Source organism: Parasteatoda tepidariorum, chromosome 6 (genome assembly GCF_982258835.1).
Source record: "Parasteatoda tepidariorum strain Cologne lab strain chromosome 6, Ptep-v5.0, whole genome shotgun sequence".
NCBI classification, from domain to species: domain Eukaryota; kingdom Metazoa; phylum Arthropoda; class Arachnida; order Araneae; family Theridiidae; genus Parasteatoda; species Parasteatoda tepidariorum.
The window spans coordinates 75,082,057-75,105,570 of record NC_141760.1 but is presented as its reverse complement, the minus strand read 5'-3'; the positions used below and the strand labels follow the sequence as shown (position 1 = coordinate 75,105,570).

At 27.2% G+C, this 23,514-nt stretch overlaps 2 protein-coding genes across 3 annotated transcripts; both read right to left on the bottom strand.

Annotated features, from left to right (window-relative positions):
• Positions 1-93: 93 nt before the first annotated feature.
• On the bottom strand, positions 94-22,836 carry LOC147808141 (uncharacterized). 2 transcript variants are annotated; one of them, XM_087166644.1, is made up of 3 exons: positions 22,585-22,836; positions 15,923-16,330; positions 94-279 (listed from the first exon to the last, which is right to left on the bottom strand). In XM_087166644.1, exons 1-2 carry the CDS (start codon positions 22,605-22,607, stop codon positions 15,949-15,951), a joined length of 405 nt encoding a protein of 134 aa, XP_087022770.1. In that variant the 5' UTR covers positions 22,608-22,836; the 3' UTR covers positions 94-279; positions 15,923-15,948. The 2 variants fall into 2 exon arrangements, with proteins under 2 accessions (XP_087022770.1, XP_087022769.1); XM_087166643.1 differs by lacking the exon at positions 94-279 and having other exon boundaries at positions 15,714-16,330; positions 22,585-22,831.
• LOC147808142 (uncharacterized) lies at positions 273-6,479 on the bottom strand. The gene is made up of 2 exons (XM_087166056.1): positions 6,041-6,479; positions 273-687 (listed from the first exon to the last, which is right to left on the bottom strand). Exons 1-2 carry the CDS (start codon positions 6,061-6,063, stop codon positions 306-308), a joined length of 405 nt encoding a protein of 134 aa, XP_087022182.1. The 5' UTR covers positions 6,064-6,479; the 3' UTR covers positions 273-305.
• Positions 22,837-23,514: the final 678 nt, after the last annotated feature.

Sequence of the window (23,514 nt, the reverse complement as noted above, 5' to 3'; positions counted from 1 at the left end):
GCAAATAAAAAAAAATGTAAATAAAGCAATAAATCAGAAACAAAATGAATTTTTGAATAACAACAGTACAAAAAAATAGAATTAATAAATTTATTGAAATTTTAAAAAGAAACCTAACGTACTATACAAATCTGCTTTTATATATTCTTCAACCTAATTCATATTACTCAAATAACATTTCCCTCATTCATTGCAGAGATCGAGTACTCTTCCTTTCATCGCGTGCAAAGATGGATACGGGATTTGATTTGTTAATTAAAATCGCGTTCTTTAAAATACCTATTTTACTCCCCAAATTTCTGCGTCTATGGTACATCTTTTTTTGCACCAACATCTTTAGGTTTTACCCATTTGTATGGATTAGGCTTTTGTTTTTCTAATTTCTCGAGCAGCAATCGGAAACTGTTGGGTTGCTCGTTCTCCTTGTTCTCGAAGAGCTCTATTTTTCTGGGACCAATGTGTCGGTAAATGCACTTCAGATTTCGGCATGCGGCATTATACCTGCAGGTTGGATGCTGGAAGTGGCACTTTTGACCCATGCGGCACTTCGAAAAAAATCGGCACCTGGGAGTTTGCTGAAGTTTCTCTGTTTCGGGATCTCTTTTTATACTCTTGCTGTTTTTAGTAGCAATATCTCCAACTGCCTTTCTCTTTGTCTGCTGCACGGGTCTAACAGGTGATGAGATTCTGAAAAAAAATATAAACAATTAAATCAACAATTAAATCATAACACTTCATAAAAAATATTGTATCAACAATGGTATTATGAAATTACGCTGCAAAAAAATCTGAAACTAATTACGGTAAAGAGTACTGGAAATCAGTTTGGCTGCGCGTTTCTCTGTAAAAAAATTTTCGGGACAAAAGTTATATACTGGAAATTTTGTAATAATATATACTGTAAAATCGCTAATTCACCTTAATTAAATAAATGATTCCATAAAATTAATGTGGTTACATAAACTAATATATAACATTTTATAAGGGCGAAATAGTCTGCTGGCTTGGTAGGGCGTTGGAATAATGTCCGAGTAGAAGTGAGCTCTACCCCAAAATACGGCTTTTTTTCATTTTCTCGAAAAAAAACAGGCACTTCACCAGATAAGTACTATTATTTCAAAAAATTCTGCTATTTCAATAAAAACTTCTACGAAAAATTTATGCCTGCATTGTGGTCAGTGCATGCCGAGAGCACCATTCGTACGACCATTCTCCGCGACGCTGTGATTCGAACCTGGGACATCTCAAAGAGTCCTCTATGCTCCCGGAGATCTAATCGTCTCAGTATGAAGAAAATCTTAAACTGTTTTCCTTAAACTGTTGAAATAATAAATAAGTGTAAAAAAGTTTAAACGATAGAGGCCTACCAGAATGAAAATGTATGGTAAACAAATGTGCCAGCAATTATATATTAAAGAAATACACTGTTAAAGTATCGATTTAAAAATAAAATTTGATCGCAATTTTATTTATACGATGTAATTATTATTAAATATTTCCTGAAAAATAAGAGCAAGTATTTTTCGATACTTCTCTACTACTTTCTATACTTAATCGTAAAATGATATGAAAGAGAAAGAGTGATTATACGGTAAAGAAAACTGAAAACTGCTTTGCAAATATACAGAGAAAGTCTGCAATAATGGGATTTTTTTACAGTGAGTGGCTAACGGCGAGAAACAGAAATGGTTTCTTAAACAGTGTTTTATCCCTGTGAAAAATATCTTTTTCTTCAGTTAAGTTAATCCAGTTAATCCTTACAGGGTGCGATACATCTTTAAACTTAGGACTCATTATTCACAGACAAATTCGGTGCTAATAGTTCAATGAGTCGATGTCTCGTGAAACGTCGATAATTTTAATTTATCCATAGAACGGTATTTAAAAGATATTCTCACGATATATGAAAATTTCGAAAAATGTTAACATAAGCTAAATATTGATAAATATTGACACACGATGAATATCAAAAAATATGTGGGCACAATAAATATCCACAAACGATAATATCGTAACAAAATCAGTAAAACCCATCCATGAAGAAGAAAACCTTTTCCTTCACTACAGCATTTCACAGCCTTGGCGCTATCTCGGAGTACGTGATATATCAATAAATTAGTGTACATATTTTACCCCTCTTTTACACATCTATGATTCTTTACATTTTAACTGAATTTTGAAAAATAATTAATATTGAAAATTTTATTTTTGAAAAATCAAATCGCATATTATAATATTTTATCGTTATCAATCACAAATTATCAAATTAAATTTGACGTAAATTAATATTTTCTGACATAATTGGATCAAAATTTTCTATTTATAAACAGCTGAATTCGAGATTAATGGGATTAAATCTCTTTCTATATTCCAATGTCTCTGAATAAAAATTACTAATTTTTTTCAAAAAAGATTAAATTGCAAAAAAAAAATTCTATAAGCCTTTGACCCATTAATTTTTCAAATGTAAAGAAACTCAAATTTTTAAAGGTAAAAGTGTCTAAAGTAATAACTTTTTTAATATCCATTTTCGCAAATAAAATAAAGAAAGTTTATTCACAAAAAAATATTTGACAAAATTTTAGCATTACCACATATTTAAAATAACAAAACTAATTCAGAATTCATTAATTTAAAAGAATCAAAATTGTAACTTTGAACGAATAAATATTAAACCAAATTAGCCAACTGCTACAGGACTGCCTACTATTGACTATGACAAAATTATGTTATCTTATACAAATAAAGCCAGAGAAAAAAATTAAATCTCTTAACAAAACTTTTTTTAAATTAATTAATAAAATTCATATTAAAGGAATAAAAAATTAAATCATGCAACATTTTACTCTTCCCACATATTAAAAATGACTTATTTTTCATCTAATCTATATCAATAGATGTTATATACTTCATTCCCATTATTAGGAAAAACAAAATAGGAAAATCTCAATTTGAATAAGTAATTCCTTCTCTGACAGACAATTTTCATTTAAATAACCTAAGTGCAAAAGAATACAGAAATTGCAGTATAAAAAACTTCTTAATGAATTAATGCTCTCTATTCAAAGCAATTGTCATTTATAATCATTTTAATTATGAAATTTTAAATAAAAAACTCTTCTGGGAGCATTAATAACGAATGATTTCATCAAATAAATCTGACATTAAATTAAAATTACATTGTGTCATATTTACTTCGCTGAAAAAAGCATTAAAAGAGAGAGAGGAAGAATTTAAATATGTTTGAGAGTAATTTCTGTCGCTTCAATACTGAATCAACTGATTCCTAATACCACAGAACAAAATTGTTTTATAAAATAAATTAATAAATCTTATAAATAACGAAATACATTTAAGTATTAAAGTACAAAAAATTTAATTAAAAAATACTTCGTGGAGTACAAAAACAAATCATTTAATCAAAAAATCTTCACATTAAAATTAAATTACATTAGTCACATTTATTTTGCTTTAAAAAAAGTATTAAAAAGAAGAGAGAAAGAACTGAGACATTTAGAGTAATTTTTGTCAATTCACTTCAATGCAGAATTAATTATTGCCAGACACCACACCATAAAATAATAAATACTTTAAATAGCAAAATACATAAGTAATAAACTAAAATAAATTTAATTAAAAAACCTTCTCGTGGAGCACTAAAACAAACAATTTACTCAAATATATCTTACATTAAATTTAAATTTCATTATATCACATTTACTTTACTAAAGAAAAATATTAAGAGTGAGAGAGGGAGAAATAAGATATTTAAAGTAATTTATGTCGTTTCAAAGCAGAATTAACTGATTCCTGAAAACTTAGAGTAAAATATTTTATAAAATTAACTAATAAATACTATAAATAACAAAACTCAATTAAGTAACTAAATGAACAAAATTTATTTGAAAAAAATAATTCTTCGTGGAGTATAAAAAATTTACTTTGATAAAAGAAGTACTAAGAATAGAGAGAGGAAGAACTGGGATATTTAGAGTAATTTTTGTCACTTCAAGGCCGAATCAACTGATTTTTGATACCACAGAACAAAATATTTAATAAAATAAATTATTAAATGCTATAAATAACGAAATCCATTTCAGCAATTAACTTAATTAAATTTAAAAAAAGCTCTATGTGAAGTTCCAAAACATAATATATCATGTTAATTAAATATATCTAACATTAGTTTTAAATTAAATTTTATCATATCTTTAACTAAAGAAAAATATTAAAAGTAAGAGAGGAGGAAATGAGATATTTAGAGTAATTTCTGTTATTTCAAAGAAGAACCAACTGATTACTGATATTTTGAATAAAATATTTACAAGATAAATTAATTAATAAATTAATAAATGAATTCATTTAAGCAATTAACTAAAAAACATTTTATAGAAAACCCTCCGTGGAGTATAAAAAAAATTTAATCAAATATATCTTACATTAAATTTAAATTAAATTATATCGGATTTACTTAGATAAAAAAAAAGTATTAAAAGTGAGAGAGGAATAAATGAGACATTTAGAGAAATTTCTGTCGCTTCAATGCAGAATCAACTGATTCCTGATACGACAGAATAAAATATTTTATAAAATAAATTAATAAATACTTTAAATAATGAAATCCATTTGAGCAATAAACTTAACTAAATTAAACTTTAAAAAAATTATTCATTGAGTTCAAAAGCAAATACTTTAGTCAAATAAGTCTTACAACAAATATCAATGCAGAATCAACTGATTCCTCATACCACAGAATAAAACATTTTGTAAATTAAATTCATAAAAATTTCAAATAATAAAATCCATTTCAGCAATCAAATTAATTAAATAAAAATTTTAAAAAAAACTGTTTGTTAAGTAAAAAATAAATAATTTAATCAACTGAATCTTATATTTAATTAAAATTACATTATATCACATTTACTTCTCAAGAAAAGGAATTAAAAAAGCATGGAAAAGGTGAGATATTTAGAGTAATTTCTGGGGCTTCGTTGCAGAATCAACTGATTCCTGAGACCATAGAATAAAATTTATTAATAAATATTTTTAATGACGAAATCCATATCATCAATAAACTTAATTAAGTTTAACTAAAAACCACTTTCAGGAGAAAAAAAAAAACAAATAATTTTATAAACTATATTATATTTACTTCGGTAAAAAAAAAGTATTACAAAAGAGAGAAGAAATAAGATATAATTTCGGACGTTTTAATGAAAAATCACCTAATTCCTCATACCACAAAATTAATATTTTATAAAATGAATTTTAATTAACACTAATTAACAAACTACTTTTAGGGAAATTAGGTTAATTGAATTTAAATAGAGAACTATTCGTGGAGTTAGGCACTTCAAGGCCGAATTAATTTATTCTTGATACCACAGAACAAAATATATTATAATGCAAATAAATAAATACTTTAAATACCGAAATCCATTTCAGCAATAAACTTAATAAAATTAAAAAAAAGCTCTTTTCTTTAAAAACAAATTGTTTAATCAAATAAATCTTACATTAAATTAAAATTACTCTATGCATTTTTTACTTGCTTTAAAGAAGTATTAATAGGAAGAGTGAGGGAAATGAGATATTTAAAGTAATTTCTGACGTTTCAATACAGAATCCTGATACCAGAAACTAAAGTAATTTATAAAACAAATAAATAAATGCTTTAAATACCGAAATCCATTTCAGCTATAAAAAATTTTTCGCAGAGTTCAAAAACAAATTATTTAATCGAATAAATCTTACATTAAATTAAAATTACATTGTCATATTTTTTAAAAAAAAGTATTAAAAGGAAGAGTGGGAGAAATGATATATTTAAATTAATTTCTGAATTATTTAAATAAATCAATCTTATATTTTCAAATCTATTCAACGATTTCAAATACTAAAACTTATTCAGACTCAGATGAACCATAACCGTAAGCCACATTTTTCTTCTAATTAGAACGTATTAAATGAAATAGAGATCGAAGAATGAAAATCCTTAATTAATCAATAAATAAATTAATAAAAACTAAAGTAAACTTACTTTATATCCCTGAGCAGAGACATCGTTAATGTTCCTAAAAATTCTTCACAAAATCTTAAAAAATTCTCTACACCAAGTTTTCACCAAGCAAAGTAACTTCACTTTTCTGCAAGTATAACTATTAAGAAACAAAGTCACGAACTTGCCGTACAACACCGAAGTGAATACTGCAATTTTAAAGTAACAGTTATGTACTTTTACTGCAACAATAGATGCTCTTAAAAAAACTGCCTCCCATTGGTCAAGCCTGGACACTTAATCATAACTATTGTCACTCGTGTCTAGTCATAACCTATCCCCATCCCCCACAATTCTTTTCCTGCATCATGCAAACTATAAGAAATCATTGGGGGTATTACATACTTTGAAGCTCTTATCAATGATAATTACTCTTTCCAAGAATGACATGTCTTTGGAGCTAATTATGCCAAAGGAAAAGTTCTATAAAGCTCAACAAGCATTACAGAATTTTGTCACAATCCTTTAAAATTTAAATATTTCATTCAAATAATTCAGAAAAACAGTTATTATTAGAATTCGATTAAGTAGCATTGAATATTTGAGTAAAAATAAAATTAAATTACGCATTGTTTCATTGAAGCAATTTATAAATGATATAAACCTTCAAAAAAGTCTTCAAATGTAATATCTAAAAGTTCATCTCCAACATTAATATTTGTGTTTAAGATAAATAGTTTTTGCGAATAAAATCTTAAACCACCTTTGATTTGATATTATTCTCCGTCTTATTAAGAATGATCTTTTTATTTTTAAATGTAAATAGAAATGTAATTTGTAATTTTCAAAGATAGCTTATATGGATAGGGGCAGTGTCAGTTTTGGTTTTTCCACTGACAACAGAAAGGCTCATGCGTGTTTGTAGACAGTGTGTCCCCTGAAGAAGTGCTGTCTTACAGGCACACATATATTCTATTTTATTACTTTTTCCTGCTTTAAAATTTGTTTAAATATCTAAAGTTATATGGATAATACCAGATAGTACGAAGACTAACAATTTTTAGTAATATCTTTAAAGTAATTTAAATGCATTTTTAATTATTTTTAATTATGATGTTTATTTTAGTTTTTTACATACTTTTTCTTTGCAATAAAATCGAGGATTTTATGGAAAAATAATGCGTAATTTTGAACATGCTTACGGCGAAGTCAAATTTTTCATTCATATTTTTTATTCTCTTGCAATTTTCTTCTCTTATTTGCGAATTCCATTTTCACCTCAAAAATAAGTTTGTAGATAAAGCTATGGCTTACTTCAATTCCGAAAATTTTACCCTAGCAACCATATCATTGAAGCAATATAGCTTAATTTTGTAATATTTGACGAAACATACATAATAAAAGCGAAACATAATAAAAATGTACCAGGCTTTATGCAGTGAACTTGAAAAAAAAAAACATTCTAAATATTTTTTATGCAATTGTCGGATTTTCACGCATTATAACTCAAGGGTTTTGTACTCTGTCTTTAACTAAGTTAATTAATTAGCGCAAAAAATAGTTTAAGCTATGAATCTAACACAAAATTAACTTTCTTTAAATAACCTCACTTTTTTTAAATTCTATTTAGATTTTTGACCATGAAAATATGGGTCACTATAACGTTTAAAATAAGTTCTTGGAAGTTTCGGTAGGAGTGCGGTCAAAAGTTGAGATAAGCTAGAGAAAGTGTTAAATGAGGACCAGTAATAAATTGAAGAAATTATAAAAACTCATATAAAAGAGAAAACTTTCTTTTTTAAAAGTCAATGAGGTTAACAAAACATTTAATAAGTTCCAATCAAAAAAAAAAATGAGCGATTGTCTCATTCTTGAAATTGTTAATCTGTTAAAGGAATTCAATGTAAGGAGGGAAATTCAATCACTTGTGTTTCAGTCTCATCAAGAATATCTTTATTTCTCAGAAATGAGTTAATTTAAATAAAAATTTCTCAGAACAGCATCTGCGAATTGATGACCACCCTCATAAGGTAGAAAATTGTTTGAGATAACATACTTCGCTACATTGTTATGAATCATTGTTATTGTCACGTGTCTTATCATGCATAAGGCTAAAGACACTCTCCATTCATATTAAAAGTATGAAAGGCTGTTTCCTGCTTCATAAATGAGAAAAATGATTTAGTAATAACCCCCCTGACTGACTCAAATCATCTTTTTCAGTTAAAAGCTGTAAAGATGGATTCATGGACAAAGGATTGTAAAATACAGTAAAACTTGTGTAAGTTGACCACTTGTGGTGCATTGTTTCAGTGGTCAACTTATAGAGGGGGTGGGTCATTGTTTACTTTTCCGTTTCCTATATCATGTTGCTACTTTATTTTTTTTTTATTTGACTTAAAAATTTTATTCAGAAAATATGCAAATGAATGTCTTAAGAAATGTGTTTAAACCTGAATGAACTTCAATTTGATACATTGTATAATTCTAATATTTAACTAATTTCTTAAAAAAAAATTATTTCGTTAGTTATGCATGTGAAGTGTTTAATAAATATAATTTCTTAAAATATCAGAACACGAAAACATGTAATTTGAAAACTTTAACAAAATAAAATTATTTGAACACTTTAAAATTTATTTACTACACTTAAAGATCAAAGACCATAAATAAAGGATCATAGCATATTTCAGAGCATTCATTTATTCAAATGCTCACTATTGCAACTGGAAGAACAACTTTTCAACTAACACACCTGTTTTCAATGAACGGATGAAGGAAATGGTCAAAAGCTTACAGTTTCCCCTGATGGTCAACTCACAAAAGGGTTTAGATTAGCTTTTTACACTATTTCACCAAACAAGTGAAATTTTAAGATACATTGCCAAAATGACAGAAAATTTTCTTAATTTTTCTTTTCTGGTCAACTTATGAGGGTTTTAGAATAGAATTTCATAATACTCCTAGATAAAATTGACTTATTTCAGTGGTCAACATACAAGATAGACAGTTGGTCAAGTTACAAAGGTTTTGCTTCTTTATATTATATAGGAAAAATTCCGTTCTTGATAATTGAGGTCAACTTATGCAGGTGCCCAACTTACAAGTTGTGGTCAACTTGGCAGGTTTCACTGTTCATACTTTTCTCAATCTAGAATCGTGAACTATCAGTTTCCTTATCTATCAGAGTAAAGAAAAATGTCCTGTCCATTTTTAAAGTTAATTTTTTTTTCCGAATATGAAATTTTAGTTCACTTTATTTTATACCCGTTTTATTATACCTAAAAGTTTGCCCGTTTTATTATACCTTACTATACCTATATATTTAAATCATTAGCGAGATTTTGAAAATTAGCTCACGATTAAATTAGCTAGAAATTGAATCAAAAGAGTACAGTAAAAGCTCGATATGACGATTACATTACGGAATATTTTTTTTAAAAAAATGCCTTTTCTTTTATGTTATATTGCATACAAAAGGGCAAAATGGAAGATATTTTTATTTATTTCTAGTATCGATAAAGAAAATTCAAATACAACTTTCTTTCGACCTCAAATTCTTATTCTAAAGTTAGTCCTTTATTTTTCTGTTACAAACATGTTGGAAAATAACATTGATCAACTACCTTCCAAAAAGTAATATTCCTACTTACAAAGAAAAATGCAGTTTATTGCTATTTCAATGCTGTTTATTTTCTAAAAAAATCGCTATTTTAACAATTAATGTAAGTAATCGATTGTACATCAATTTTGCTGAAATGGAAGTTCCATCGGTCATTGTGAAGTTTTATAAATAAAAATTTAAACTACATATAATTTAAACTATGTGACTAAAAATAGTACATAATTTTAAAAAATTATTTTAATATGGAATTATCTTTGAATTAACAAGATTTATAAATGTGGACAAAATTTTTAATGCGCTAAAAAAATTCCCGCGATCTAACGAAATATGCAAACATTAAATTAATATTAAAGGGCCAACTCTTTCGACTAAACTTTTCAGAATAATGTATATATATATATATATATATATATATATATATATATATATATATATATATATATATATATATATATATATATATATATATCCTCGTTTAAATGAATATTTGTTGTTTCCAGTCCTCGCTTAATTGAATAAAAGAGAAGTACAGAAATGAAAAAAAGTCCGTTTATTTTTAAGAAACGTTTCACCAACTAGAAAGAAAATTTCAGTTAAGAAGATAAGAATTCCATAGATAGTCTCTTCAATAGGGACTTCTTGTTTATTTGTTGCTCTGAACAGGTGTTATAGTTGAAGAATTAATCAAATCTTGCTGGTACACAGTTTAGTGAATGAAGAGAATTTTATCTCTCTTTACTGCCCCTTTTTACTGTGATTAGTAATTGCCTCAATTATTACCCCCCCACTACTAAGAATATACTGATTTCGCTTCTAGGTAGGTCTCTCTTCCCATTGACATGAGATATCATGTTCCAGCTATCTCGTCACAAACCCAAGTCCCCCTCTGTGTGTGTGCAGTCCTAATCCTCAATCAATCTTCAATTGTCAAAATCGGAGTTGGGGTGAGGAACAAAGATGAAACTTGGAGAGGGTTGCTTGACGAGTATCCTTTATCGCCCACGCAGAGATTTTTTCTTTTTTTTTTAATTGCAAAATACTTATATTAAGAAAATACTATATTTTCTTAAACTTTCGAAAAGTTACTTTTGGTTTACGTAAAAATTATTTATCATTTATTAATTATTATAGACCATTTATCAAAAATTAAAGTAATTTCATATTTAACACTTAATGTAAACGGTGTTTTAAAACCCATAAATGTCTTTTAATTATAACTTAACTTAGTTAATAATTTTTGTTTGTAGTTATTTAATTAAATTTCTGTTATGTTATGCGTGCTAAGTTATTAATTATTGATTAATTATTACTAATTTCTTATTAACATTGTGCAATGATTTTTAAAGAAATATTTTTTTTACAGTGTGTAACTGGATATTATTTTCAGTATCGTTCTTGTTTCAGAATATTAAACGATTGAATGCTAATTTTGAACTCCAAGCTTATATTCTGATTTGCTATAATTATAAATGTCTAATTAAAAATTTTATAAAATATTTGTGCTTAATATTCTTGTGATTTTTAACTAATAAGTTCTCAATGGCTTTAATGTTAGATTACATTTTTAGTTTAATTTATGCGCATTTTAATTTTTCATTTTAACATACGATAACAATTCATTTTAATTTACAATACTCAAATTATACCAGTTGGCATTAGTAAGTGTAGTGTTAGCTCCTTCATAAGTTTTTAAAATTAAATTTTTTTTTAAGTTGTATTCTTTAACATTTATTGAAATCGGAAGCCCTATATCTTTACAGCAAGCAGCAAGGGTTTTTAAAAAGAGAAAATTTGGAAGGAGCCTTTTCAACTTTAAAAATATGAAACATCAAAACTCAGACTTTCAATAGTTTCGCAGTATATACATCACAGTATATGTCATGTTCTACAAAAGATGTTATTAATTGTAATTTTTTCTTGTTAAAAAACAAAAAATTACTCTTAAACTTTAAAAATGCTTATTTTCTCTGTGCAAAATGTTTTCTATGAATTAGGATTCTTGACACTCAAAATGCGTAGCAATACCCCAATAGTTCAGGCAAGAGGTGATTTTAATGTAACTTCAGGCCATGTCTCCCAAGCTAATGAAATGAATTTTAAAAAAATTACCTTCTCTCAATATGAGCTGCTATCAAAATCTAGAACTTATTGGGAGGAGAGGGCGACTTACACTTTGCTATCTAGAAAAAAGCCATGTTGTACCGAAATATTATTATACATTTAATCGAATAAAATATCATCCACGTCGATGCAACTAATAGATCAGAAGCTATAAAAGCTTTTGTGGTTAAATACATTGCTGTGCAGACGAAAATAGTTTTAGATCCTGTGAATTGTTTTAGAATTAATTGAATCAGATAAAACGAATTCAAATGAAATCAATATTACTTTATTGTTAACAGTTTTAGGAATATGTAATACCTTATTTTGAACATATTCGATCCCTTTTCGATACATCGAATGGCTGAAACCGAATAAGATTTTAACCTGTAAGATGCATAGTTTGGAAGTAATTTTATTTTAAACTGCATAAATTTGATTTGTACCTATTTATATATTTGACATTGCTGTATAAGCACTTAAGTACTTTTGATATTGCTATATAATTACTAAAAGTATTTGTACTATTCATTTTAGAAAGAAATGTAGAAATAGAATAGTAGAAAGAAATGTCATCTAGAAATAGAAAAATAGAATGTAGAAAGAAATGTCATCTAGAAAGAAATGTAGAATCGGAAGTAGGTGTAAGTCAAGGCCTTTTTATAAATTAAATCATTTCAACACTTAAAACATCAAAATTATTAGTTCTATTAATTTAGTTTTGATCTCCGTCTATTTAGAGTAAAAAGTACGTATAATCAAATATATTTATTTGTGTATATGGCAGTGACAAACAAGTCAATATGCATAAGTACAAAACAGTACCTTTTATCAATGAAAAATTTTATAACTTTTGAACAACTACTAATAGTTCTACGAATTTTATTGAGTCTTTATTTGATTCAGTGTGGAAAAACACTTCGAAAAAAATATGTCACTATACTTGAGCCGGCACATCAAGTTCAAGACCATTTACTTGGATGCAAACAGCAGCAATACTGAAAAAAGAACCAAGAGAAGGTGTATCTCTCACATTATATAAAAAAAATATATAAAAGCTAACTAAACGCAAAAAAAAATTTTTCTCTATTTTACTATTAATCTGCTCTGAGGTGACTGGGGTAAGTCTTGGTTTAAAAAAATAAGAGGCATCTTAGAAACATTAGAAAACATAAAAAACGATGCCTGGATGAAATGTTTAAGATGTATGCTGTGACTCCAGGTAAAATGTATAAGTTTTAAAACCCTTTGCCCAAATGATTTGTGATTCTTTTTTAAAAGTGATTGATTAAATCTGCTCATTAAATTTTATTTACTAGATTTATTTTTACTTGTTTTCAAGATGAAGTTTATTCCTTACAGCCTATTTTAAGTTTTTCATATCAACTGCATGAAATGTGTTATTTTCTACAAATTAAATTCATCTCTTTCCATTGCTGTATTAGACGCTCATCTTCCCTTGACATTAAGAGATGATCACTTTTTAAATTTGCTTTCAAACAATTTTTTTCTGATTTTTTGTTCACAATATTTCACTATTGTTTACTCAATATATGTTGAATAAATGTATTAGAATTGAAACTAAGCATAAACATTTCTTCTATCTCTGTTCTTAATATTTTTTACTTCGGTTTGAACTATATCCTAGACCTACCCTATAAAAAAGAACTAATTTATAATTGCATCATTTAGTATTTGAAGGAAAATATACTCCAAATGCAATGAGCTAAAGAGGGAATTGGGACTGCTTATTGCTCAAGTAACATCTGGGAAAACATAGTTAAAGTTGAGAAACAGGCAGAAAATGAAAGTTTACTTATTATCAAGCAATCATTTACTTTACTGATCTAAGTTACATAATAGTAAATACTTGTGTTTTAATTAGGTAGTATTAAATGCAAAATAATCAGTAATCACTAGTTGCTTTTGTTCTTTATTGACGCATAGTTCTTAAAGAGTCTTCTGCCCTTGTTGCAAAAAATATCTTATTGTCTTGTTGAATAAATGAATGAACATGAAAAATGAGGGTGGGTGAGATCTAACCCCCTCCCAGTTTGTAATGTGAATGTCATACCATGAATAATTAGGAAAAAGTTTTAAAATAGAGGGGGGGGGGAAATAAAGTTCTTTTTGTTTTTAATTTAATAACAAAAATTTTCAACCGATTGTATACTTTTTTTTTGTTACTTAAATTGACTTCGTTTAAATGGATGTAGAAGTCGTTATAACTGATTCGTTTTTATTCTTGATAAAATACATTAAGAAAATCATAAAAATTTATTAAATTTCTATGATTTTCTTAAAATTCCTCTTGATGTTTGACGAATTTTTCAGTAAGCAAGTTTAAAAATAGTGTGTTTTTTCATTTAAATTTTTGTCTTGCCCCATACAAATAAAAGTGTATCAAGAAAGGCATTTCAGTTTTTAATATATTATAAGGCAAGCTACAAATCGCAAATAGAGTTTCTTAAATTTGATCATTTTTATGTGAGTTATTATCCCATAAATTACCAGAGAACTTCTTTATATAGCTGTGTGAAGTATCTAACCTTTTTAGAATTCGCATGCTTGTTGAACTTCAAAATGTATCAGAGATACTGAACACTTAATGCAGCATTCAAAATTTACAAACAACACATTTCATAAACATTTATGGTCAGTTTTGTGTTAAATTTTATAAAACTGTTAAAGTTTTTTTAGCAATATTAATATTTCAAATTTTGCTTCCATTATTCTTTATAAAAAAATATTAATATATTAATTGCGGCGTTTTAATACTTTTCTTTTAAAAAATTAAAAAACATAGAAACTCAAATCATGGAATTTTTTTTCCCTTGAAGTAACATTTGAAAAAATTGAAATTCCTACTTCCACTACTCAAATTTCCTACACTAGAGTTTGGTGTGAATTGGATAAGTAATTTTTATACTTTTAAAACAAGTAACTTAAAGAGGTTTGGATTAATATGAAACTGAGATTTCATTCATTGTTAAATAACATCAAAACATAATATCAACTCATTGATTGATTTCTCAATGAAAATGTAACATTAAAAAATTCTTCTATTTTAATTCAGATAAAATAAACACTATCCTTAAATTACGTGTTTTTCTAGGAATAATATATAGCATTAAATAAATCTCAGACTTAAACTTATAACACTGTTGCTTACGGGAAATTTTTTCATTTGATGAGTGCTAAAATAAGAAACAAACTTCTATGTAAGGCGCGGGAAATTTCATATTATTACAGTTCTGAATAAATATAATATATCCAAAGCAAAAATTCACCAGACTGAATAATCTGTGTGTTTAAATGTGGCAAGAATGTTAATCTCGCGCTAGGAAAGATTAGCTAATAAATTCTTTTACTACTCAAATTTCTATACTAGAGTTTGGTGTGAATTGGATAAGGAATTTTTATACTTCTAAAACAAGTAACTTAAAGAGATTTGGATTATTATGAAACTGAGATTTCATTCATTCTTAAATAACAACAAAGCATGCAACTCCTTGATTGATTTCTCAATGAATATGTAACATTAAAAAATTCTTCCACTTTAATTCAGATAAAATAAACACTATCCTTAAATTACGGGATCAGATAAAATGTTTTTATCGGAATAATATATAGCATTAAATAAATGTCAGATTTAAATTTATAACACTGTTGCTTATGGGACATTTTTTAATTTGATGAGTGTTAAAATCAGTAACAAACTTCTATGTAAGGCGCGGGAAATTTATTATTATTACAGCTCTGAATTAATATAATATATCCTAAGCAAAACTTCACTAGACTAAATAATCTGTGCGTTTAAATGTGGCAAGAATGTTAATCTAACGCTAGGAAAGATTAGCTAATAAACTCTTTTCTCGATAAATGTATAAATAGTGCAGTATCAAATCTTGCAATTGGAAAAAAAATTTAAATAAAGCAATAAATCAGAAACAAAATAAATTTTTTAAATAACCACAGTACAAAAAAAAATAAGAATTAAAAAATTTATTGAAATCTTTAAAAAAGAAACTAACTTACTATACACATCTGCTTTTATATATTCTTCAATCTAATTCATACAACATTACTCAAATAACATTTCCCTCATTCATTGCAGAGACCGAGTACTCTTCTATCATCATATGCAATCATGGATACGGGATTTGATTTGTAAATTAAAATCGCGTTCTTTAAATTACCTATTTAACCCCCCAATTTTCTGCGTCTATGGTACATCTTTTTTTGCACCAATATCTTTAGGTTTTACCCATTTGTATGGATTAGGCTTTTGCTTTTCTAATTTCTCGAGCAGCAATCGGAAACTGCTGGGTTGCTTGTTCTCCTTGTTCTCGAAGAGCTCTATTTTTCTGGGACCAATGTGTCGGTAAATGCACTTCAGATTTCTGCATGCGGCATTATACTTGCAGGTTGGATGCTGAAAGTGGCACTTTTGACCCATGCGGCACTTCGGGAAAAATCGGCACCTGGGAGTTTGCTGAAGTTTCTCTGTTTCAGGATCTCTTTTCATACTCTTGCTGTTTTTAGTAGCAATATCTTCAACCGCTTTTCTCTTTATCTGTTGAAAGGGTCTAACAGGTGCAGAGATTCTGAAAAAAAATAAACAATTAAATCGAAACACTTCATAAAAAAAGCAATGCATCAGCAATGGTGTTATTGAATTACGCCGTAAAAAATTTCGAAACTAATGGCGATAAAAAGTACTGGCACTCAGCCTGCTGGTGAGCTTCACAGTAAAATTTTTCGGGACAATATTTATATACTGCAAATTTTGCAATAATATTTACTGTAAAATCAGTAAATCACCGTAATTAAATAAATAATTCTGTTAAATTAAAGTGATTCCATAAACTAATGCAGAAAATTTTATTAGAGGTGAAATAGTCTGTTGGTTTGGTAGGGGATAGGAACCATGTCCGAGAAGCAGTGAGCTCTATCCCAGACTAGCGAAGACTCCCCGTGTATAGTAAATGGCGACTGGTGCACCGTCAGATCACTAAAACCTCCAAGTTCCCATAACAAATCAGTTACTCTGAACTCTAACTAATCGCTTTCTGATTTAGGTCAAAATTACGATCTGTGGATGTATGAATTGGTTCATCCTTTAACACGGGCTGTGACGGAAGTGTGTGGCTGAAGTCGTGTCTTTGAAATAGATGGCGCCACTGAAAACAAGAAAACGTGGCCAATTTTGCAGTAAAATGGATTTTGAAGATGATGCACAAAGGGTGCCAGTAATTTTTACCGTAATTCATTTCAGAATTTTTTACAATGTACGCAGCATTTCTAGTATCCACTTGGTTAATTTGACATGACATTTTTCTTGAATCCATTAGAGAAAAAATCACATACTTGGAGTGGCTCAAAAACTGCATAATTCGAAAAAATTAACGACATAAATTAATTTTAAGCATTCTTTTCTTAAAAATTTTACTTTAAAGGGAATTTTAAAGTAAGACTTTTAGATCAAAAAACTTAAGCTGAAACAGCTTAAGTGGTATCTTGTTTCGCTTATAACCTGATGTAACTTGACATCTGATGACTCTAAAAACTATTAGCAAGTATGAAAGTGAAAAAATTCACAGAAATAAGTCAGCACATGATAGTTATAGAAATAAAGCACACAATGGTTGTTACACTGTAAAATGTTTTTAATTAAATTACGATATAAAGTACATCGTCTATGAGTGCATCATCAGTCCAATCTAATTTTAAAATGAAATATTATACTTAAAATCCAACAGTAATATTTATTTAATTAAAATGATTTTACGGTAATTATTACTGAAAATAAAATTTTTATTACAATAAATAAATTTTTTTACAACGTAGCATGTTTCAGTAAGAGTGGATTTTATGGTAAAAAGGACCGGCACCCTTAGTGACGGTACTTTATACCGTAATTTGAACCGATATCTTTTACAGTGCACATATTATGGAGTATTTGATGTTTATAAGCATAGTTAAATGGATATAAATCTTTTAAGCTCATTAGTAAAAAAATTCGTATTTTAAAAGGAATTTTAAAAATTCAACTATGAGTCATAAATATTTTTCCAACATAAACTAAATTGAGATATTATCTTCTAGGTTTCATCTTTCACAGCTCTATTTTACGGTCCTGGTAAAAAAAAAATTATCCATTAATGCATTTACTAATTACTTTGCATGAAGTAAATTTAATAAAATCTATAAAATCTATAATGCATCTGTAATAATACAGTGTAAGGATAAAATAATGGAAACACTTTTATACTGCAACATTTTTTTATAATTTCTTCGAAAATACTTAACGAATTATGTTATAACTTTAGAAGTGTGTAAATCATGTGATTTCTCATACATATCAATAAACTTTAAAGCTTCTTTTAGGTTTGAGGGACTGACAATGGTGAAAACAAACGGGAAAAATTGCTTTTGAACACTCTATACTAAACAATGTAACAATAAATTTGTATTTTTTGAAATATTTTAGTTCTTATATACAATGGTTGCACAAAATGTAGTAATCCTATTTATAGATATATAGTTATTAATATATAGTTTTTTTATATAGTTTATATAGTTTTATATAGTTTATTATAGTTAATATATAGTTTTTTTGTCTTACGCTGTTTTCCTATAACTTCAATAAAATTAATCAAAATATTTAGAGAAATTTAAAATTAATTACAAAATGTTTGCTTTAAAATTTGAGAAGAATTCGCTTAAAACTGCACAAGATATGAGTAATCAAAGTTGTTTTTCTTTTGTACTGCACATGAGTGAGGAAAATCTTACATTCTTTTTTCACAATCATGAAGTGAATCTTATTTGGCAACTAATCAAAAGTCTTACTTGAATATCTTAAAAACGTAAAATGTTCCAAGTAGTTTTCTAAGTAGCTTTTGTACTTTTTAAAATGAAGCCTAAAATGATCAGGAGTCTTCCCCAATTTTACTTAATAATTTTAAAGTCATAGAGCAATTTTTTATAATAATGACAATATCTCCATAAATATTTGAGTCAGGCTTACGAAATTTTGGGTAATTATAGTAAACCGAAATAACTGTCACAAATTACAAATCTACTGCTATATTTTTTGGCACAGAATGATTAAAAACAATATTTTCGGTTTATAATATACTGTCTGTCCCTCAATCCTTTGAACTTCATTTACATGTAGGAGAAATTATAGGATCTAAACACTTCTAAAGTAATAAGATAATTTGATTATCCGTATCAACGTAACAGCGAATAAGATAATTTTTTGAGGAACATGAAAAAAAAAATTATTAGTATAAAAGTGTTTCTATTATTCTGTTCACCCCCTGTAGCTTCTTAAGATCAAATGTTGCATAATTTTAGGTTTTGGTAGTTTAAAAACATCTTGCGTCCTAAAAATGGACGATATTTTTTCAAATGAAGGAAAACAGCTCCTTAAAACTTTTTTTTAATTTTAGTATTAGCCCTGTAATTTCAGTATACTTTTAGTGTGACATACTAAATATTATTAAAGAATGGTAATTAGGCTATTAATGGCCTAAAATCGAAAAAAAAAACCATGAAAGTGGTAAAATGATGGAAAGGCAATTAATCGACGCAAATAAAAATAAAATTACTGAAAAAGAAGTAAAAATACAAGCGAACTACCTAGCCAATATTATTAATGTTTAATTAAAATAAAACCAACATTTTAACAAAGAGGGATGGCAAGTACTAAACTTATCTATCAAAAACGGACATAATCTTGTGAAAAAGATTTTAATTGTACTTTCTATATTCATTTTCTTAAATAATTTATCTGGAACAGTTTTAACTATCAAAAAAAAATGCAGAAATTTTTTTTTTAAATTTGCAGAAAAGAACTGTCAGCTCAAGTATCAGCATAAAACTGTTTATTTCTCGTAAAAATACTGTTTCTTTCTTTTTTCCTTCAAAAAAACGGGTGCTTGTTTTTTCACCAGATAAGTACTGTTATTTCTGAAAATTCTGTTATTTCAATAAAAACTTCTACGAAAAATGTATGCCTGCATTCTGGTCAGTGCATGCCAAGAGCACCATTCGTACGACCATTCTCCGCTACGCTGAGATTCGAACCTGGGTCATCTCAAAGAGTCCTCTATACTACCGGAGCTCTAGGCGTCTCAATATGAAGAAAATCTTAAACTGTTTTCATCTTATATATTATTTCAATTACTAGTTTAAGCGTAAAAAAGTTGAAACTACAGAGGACTACCAGAATAAAAATGTATGGTAACTTAATGTGCCAAAAAATTTTATATTAAAGAAATATATAGTTAAAGTATCGATTTAAAAATAAAATTGGATCGTAGTGTTATTTATACGATGTTAATATCATTAAATATTTCCTGAAAAATAAGAGCAAGTATTTTTCGATACTTCTCTACTACTTTCTATACTTAATCGTAAAATGATTTGAAAAAGAAAGAGTAATTATAAAGTGCGAAAAACTGCTTTGCAAATATACATAGAATGTATGCAAAAATAACAGGAAGTTTTTACAGTGAGCGGATAACAGTTGAAAACAGAAACAGTTTCTTAAACAGTTTTTTGTCCTGTTAAAAATAATTTTTTGTTCTGTAAAGTTAATCTTTACAGTGTACGATAAATCTTTCAACTTACGACTCACTTATTATTTACAGCTAAATTCGGAGCTAATAGTTTGTGTATCAATACACATATCGTGAAACATCGATAATTTTAGTTTATAGCGAAAACGATATTTAAAATATATACTAACGATATTTAGTATATACGAAAAATCTTATCATAAGCTAAATATTGATAGATATCAACACACGATGAATATCAAAAAGTATAAGCGCAAAAGTAATATCAACAAACGATAATATCGTCCCAAAATCAGTAAAACCCATCCGTGAAGATGAGAACCTTTTCCTTCACTACAGTACTTCACAGCCCAAAGACATACATAGGGCTATTCCTGTAGTACGTGATATATCAGTAAATTAGTGGTTATATCTGTATATATTTTGCCTCTCTTTTACACCAGCATATTTTCCTTGAAATTTCTTTACATTATAACTAAATTTTGGAAAATAACTAAGATTGAAAATTTTATTTTTTAAAAATTAAAATCACATATTATATTAGTTAATTTTTCATTATTAATTACAAAAAAAATCTAATTAAATTTGGCGTAAGTTAATATTTTCTGACGTAATTGGATCAAAAATTTCTATTCATAAGCAGCTAAATAAATGATGAAAGGGATTAAATCCCCTTCTATATCTTAATGTCACTGATTAAAAATTACTATTTTATTCATAAAAGATAAATTTGTAAAAAAAGATTCATTTTTATAAGCTTTTAATCCATTAATTTTCTAAAGTAAGGAAACTATATTTTTTGAACGCAATGTAACCACTTATTCTGTTATCCATTTTCGCAAGTAAAATGAAGAAATTTTATTCCTAAAAAGATATTTGACAAAAATTTTAACATCACCACATATTTTAAATAACAAAATTAATTCTGAATTTAGTAACTTTGAACCATTTTCCTGAAATAAGTACTAAACCAAATAAAAAGCAGTCAATGCGCGCATTGCAGCAACTACAGGAGTGCCTACTATAGACTGTGACAAAACTATGTTATTTTATACAATTATAGCCAGAGAAAAAAATAAATCTCTTAACAAACCATCGTCTTAAATTGTTTAACAAAATTCATATTAAAGAAGAAAAAATCATGTACTATTTTACTCCTCCAAAATATTAAAAATGACTTAATTTTCCTCTAATCTATATCAATAGATGTAATATATTTCATTCCTTCATTAGGAAAAGCAAAATAGGAAAATCTCAATTTGAATAGGTAATTCCTTCTCTGACAGACAATTTTCATTTAAATAACCTAAGTGCAAAAGAATACAGAAATTGCAGTATAAAAAACTTCTTAATGAATTAATGCTCTCTATTCAAAACAATTGTCATTTATAATCATTTTAATTATTAAATTTTAAATAAAAAATTCTTCGTGGAGCATTAATGACGAATGATTTCATCAAATAAATCTGACATTAAGTTAAAATTACGTTAGTTAAAATCAAAAAGTCTTTACATTAAAATTAAATTGCATTATGCCACATTTATTTTGCTAAAAAATTTATTCAAAAGGAGAGAGAAAGAGCTGAGACATTTAGAGTAATTCCTGTCTCTTCAATACAGGATTAACTGACTCCTGATACCACAGAATAAAATATTTTATAAAATAAATTAATAAGTGCTTTAAATAATAATATCTATTTCAGCAATCAACTTAGATAAATAAAATTTCTCTAAAAACTGTTTGTTAGGTAAAAAATAAATAATTTAATCAAATAAATCTTATATTATTTAATCAAAATTACATTATATCGCAATTACTTCGCAAGAAAAGGTATTAAAAAAGACAGCAAGAAAAAACTGAGATATTTAGAGTAATTTCGGGGGCTTCGTTGCAGAATCAACTGATTCCTGAGACCACAGAATAAAATTTATTAAAAAATATTTTAAATAACGAAATCCACATCATCAATAAACTTAATTAAGTTTAACTAAAAACCACTTTCAGGAGAACAAAAACAAATTAGTATTAATAGGAAGAGTGGGAGAAATGATATATTTAAATTAATTTCTGAATTATTTAAATAAATCAATCTTATATTTTCAAATCTATTCAACGATTTCAAATACTAAAACTTATTCAGACTCAGATGAACCATAACCGTAAGCCACATTTTTCTTCTAATTAGAACGTATTAAATGAAATAGAGATCGAAGAATGAAAATCCTTAATTAATCAATAAATAAATTAATAAAAACTAAAGTAAACTTACTTTATATCCCTGAGCAGAGACATCGTTAATGTTCCTAAAAATTCTTCACAAAATCTTAAAAAATTCTCTACACCAAGTTTTCACCAAGCAAAGTAACTTCACTTTTCTGCAAGTATAACTATTAAGAAACAAAGTCACGAACTTGCCGTACAACACCGAAGTGAATACTGCAATTTTAAAGTAACAGTTATGTACTTTTACTGCAACAATAGATGCTCTTAAAAAAACTGCCTCCCATTGGTCAAGCCTGGACACTTAATCATAACTATTGTCACTCGTGTCTAGTCATAACCTATCCCCATCCCCACAATTCTTTTCCTGCATCATGCAAACTATAAGAAATCATTGGGGGTATTACATACTTGAAGCTCTTATCAATGATAATTACTCTTTCCAAGAATGACATGTCTTTGGAGCTAATTATGCCAAAGGAAAAGTTCTATAAAGCTCAACAAGCATTACAGAATTTTGTCACAATCCTTTAAAATTTAAATATTTCATTCAAATAATTCAGAAAAACAGTTATTATTAGAATTCGATTAAGTAGCATTGAATATTTGAGTAAAAATAAAATTAAATTACGCATTGTTTCATTGAAGCAATTTATAAATGATATAAACCTTCAAAAAAGTCTTCAAATGTAATATCTAAAAGTTCATCTCCAACATTAATATTTGTGTTTAAGATAAATAGTTTTTGCGAATAAAATCTTAAACCACCTTTGATTTGATATTATTCTCCGTCTTATTAAGAATGATCTTTTTATTTTTAAATGTAAATAGAAATGTAATTTGTAATTTTCAAAGATAGCTTATATGGATAGGGGCAGTGTCAGTTTTGGTTTTTCCACTGACAACAGAAAGGCTCATGCGTGTTTGTAGACAGTGTGTCCCCTGAAGAAGTGCTGTCTTACAGGCACACATATATTCT

Bases quoted from the DNA above. Each gene is read 5' to 3' on its own strand.
- LOC147808141 (XM_087166644.1), bottom strand. From the start codon at position 22,607: ATGTCTCTGCTCAGGGATATAAA. The intron at 16,331-22,584 runs GTAAGTTTACTT...ATTTTTTTTCAG, and splicing joins TCTCTGCTCAGGGATATAAA to AATCTCTGCACCTGTTAGAC.
- LOC147808142 (XM_087166056.1), bottom strand. From the start codon at position 6,063: ATGTCTCTGCTCAGGGATATAAA. The intron at 688-6,040 runs GTAAGTTTACTT...ATTTTTTTTCAG, and splicing joins TCTCTGCTCAGGGATATAAA to AATCTCATCACCTGTTAGAC.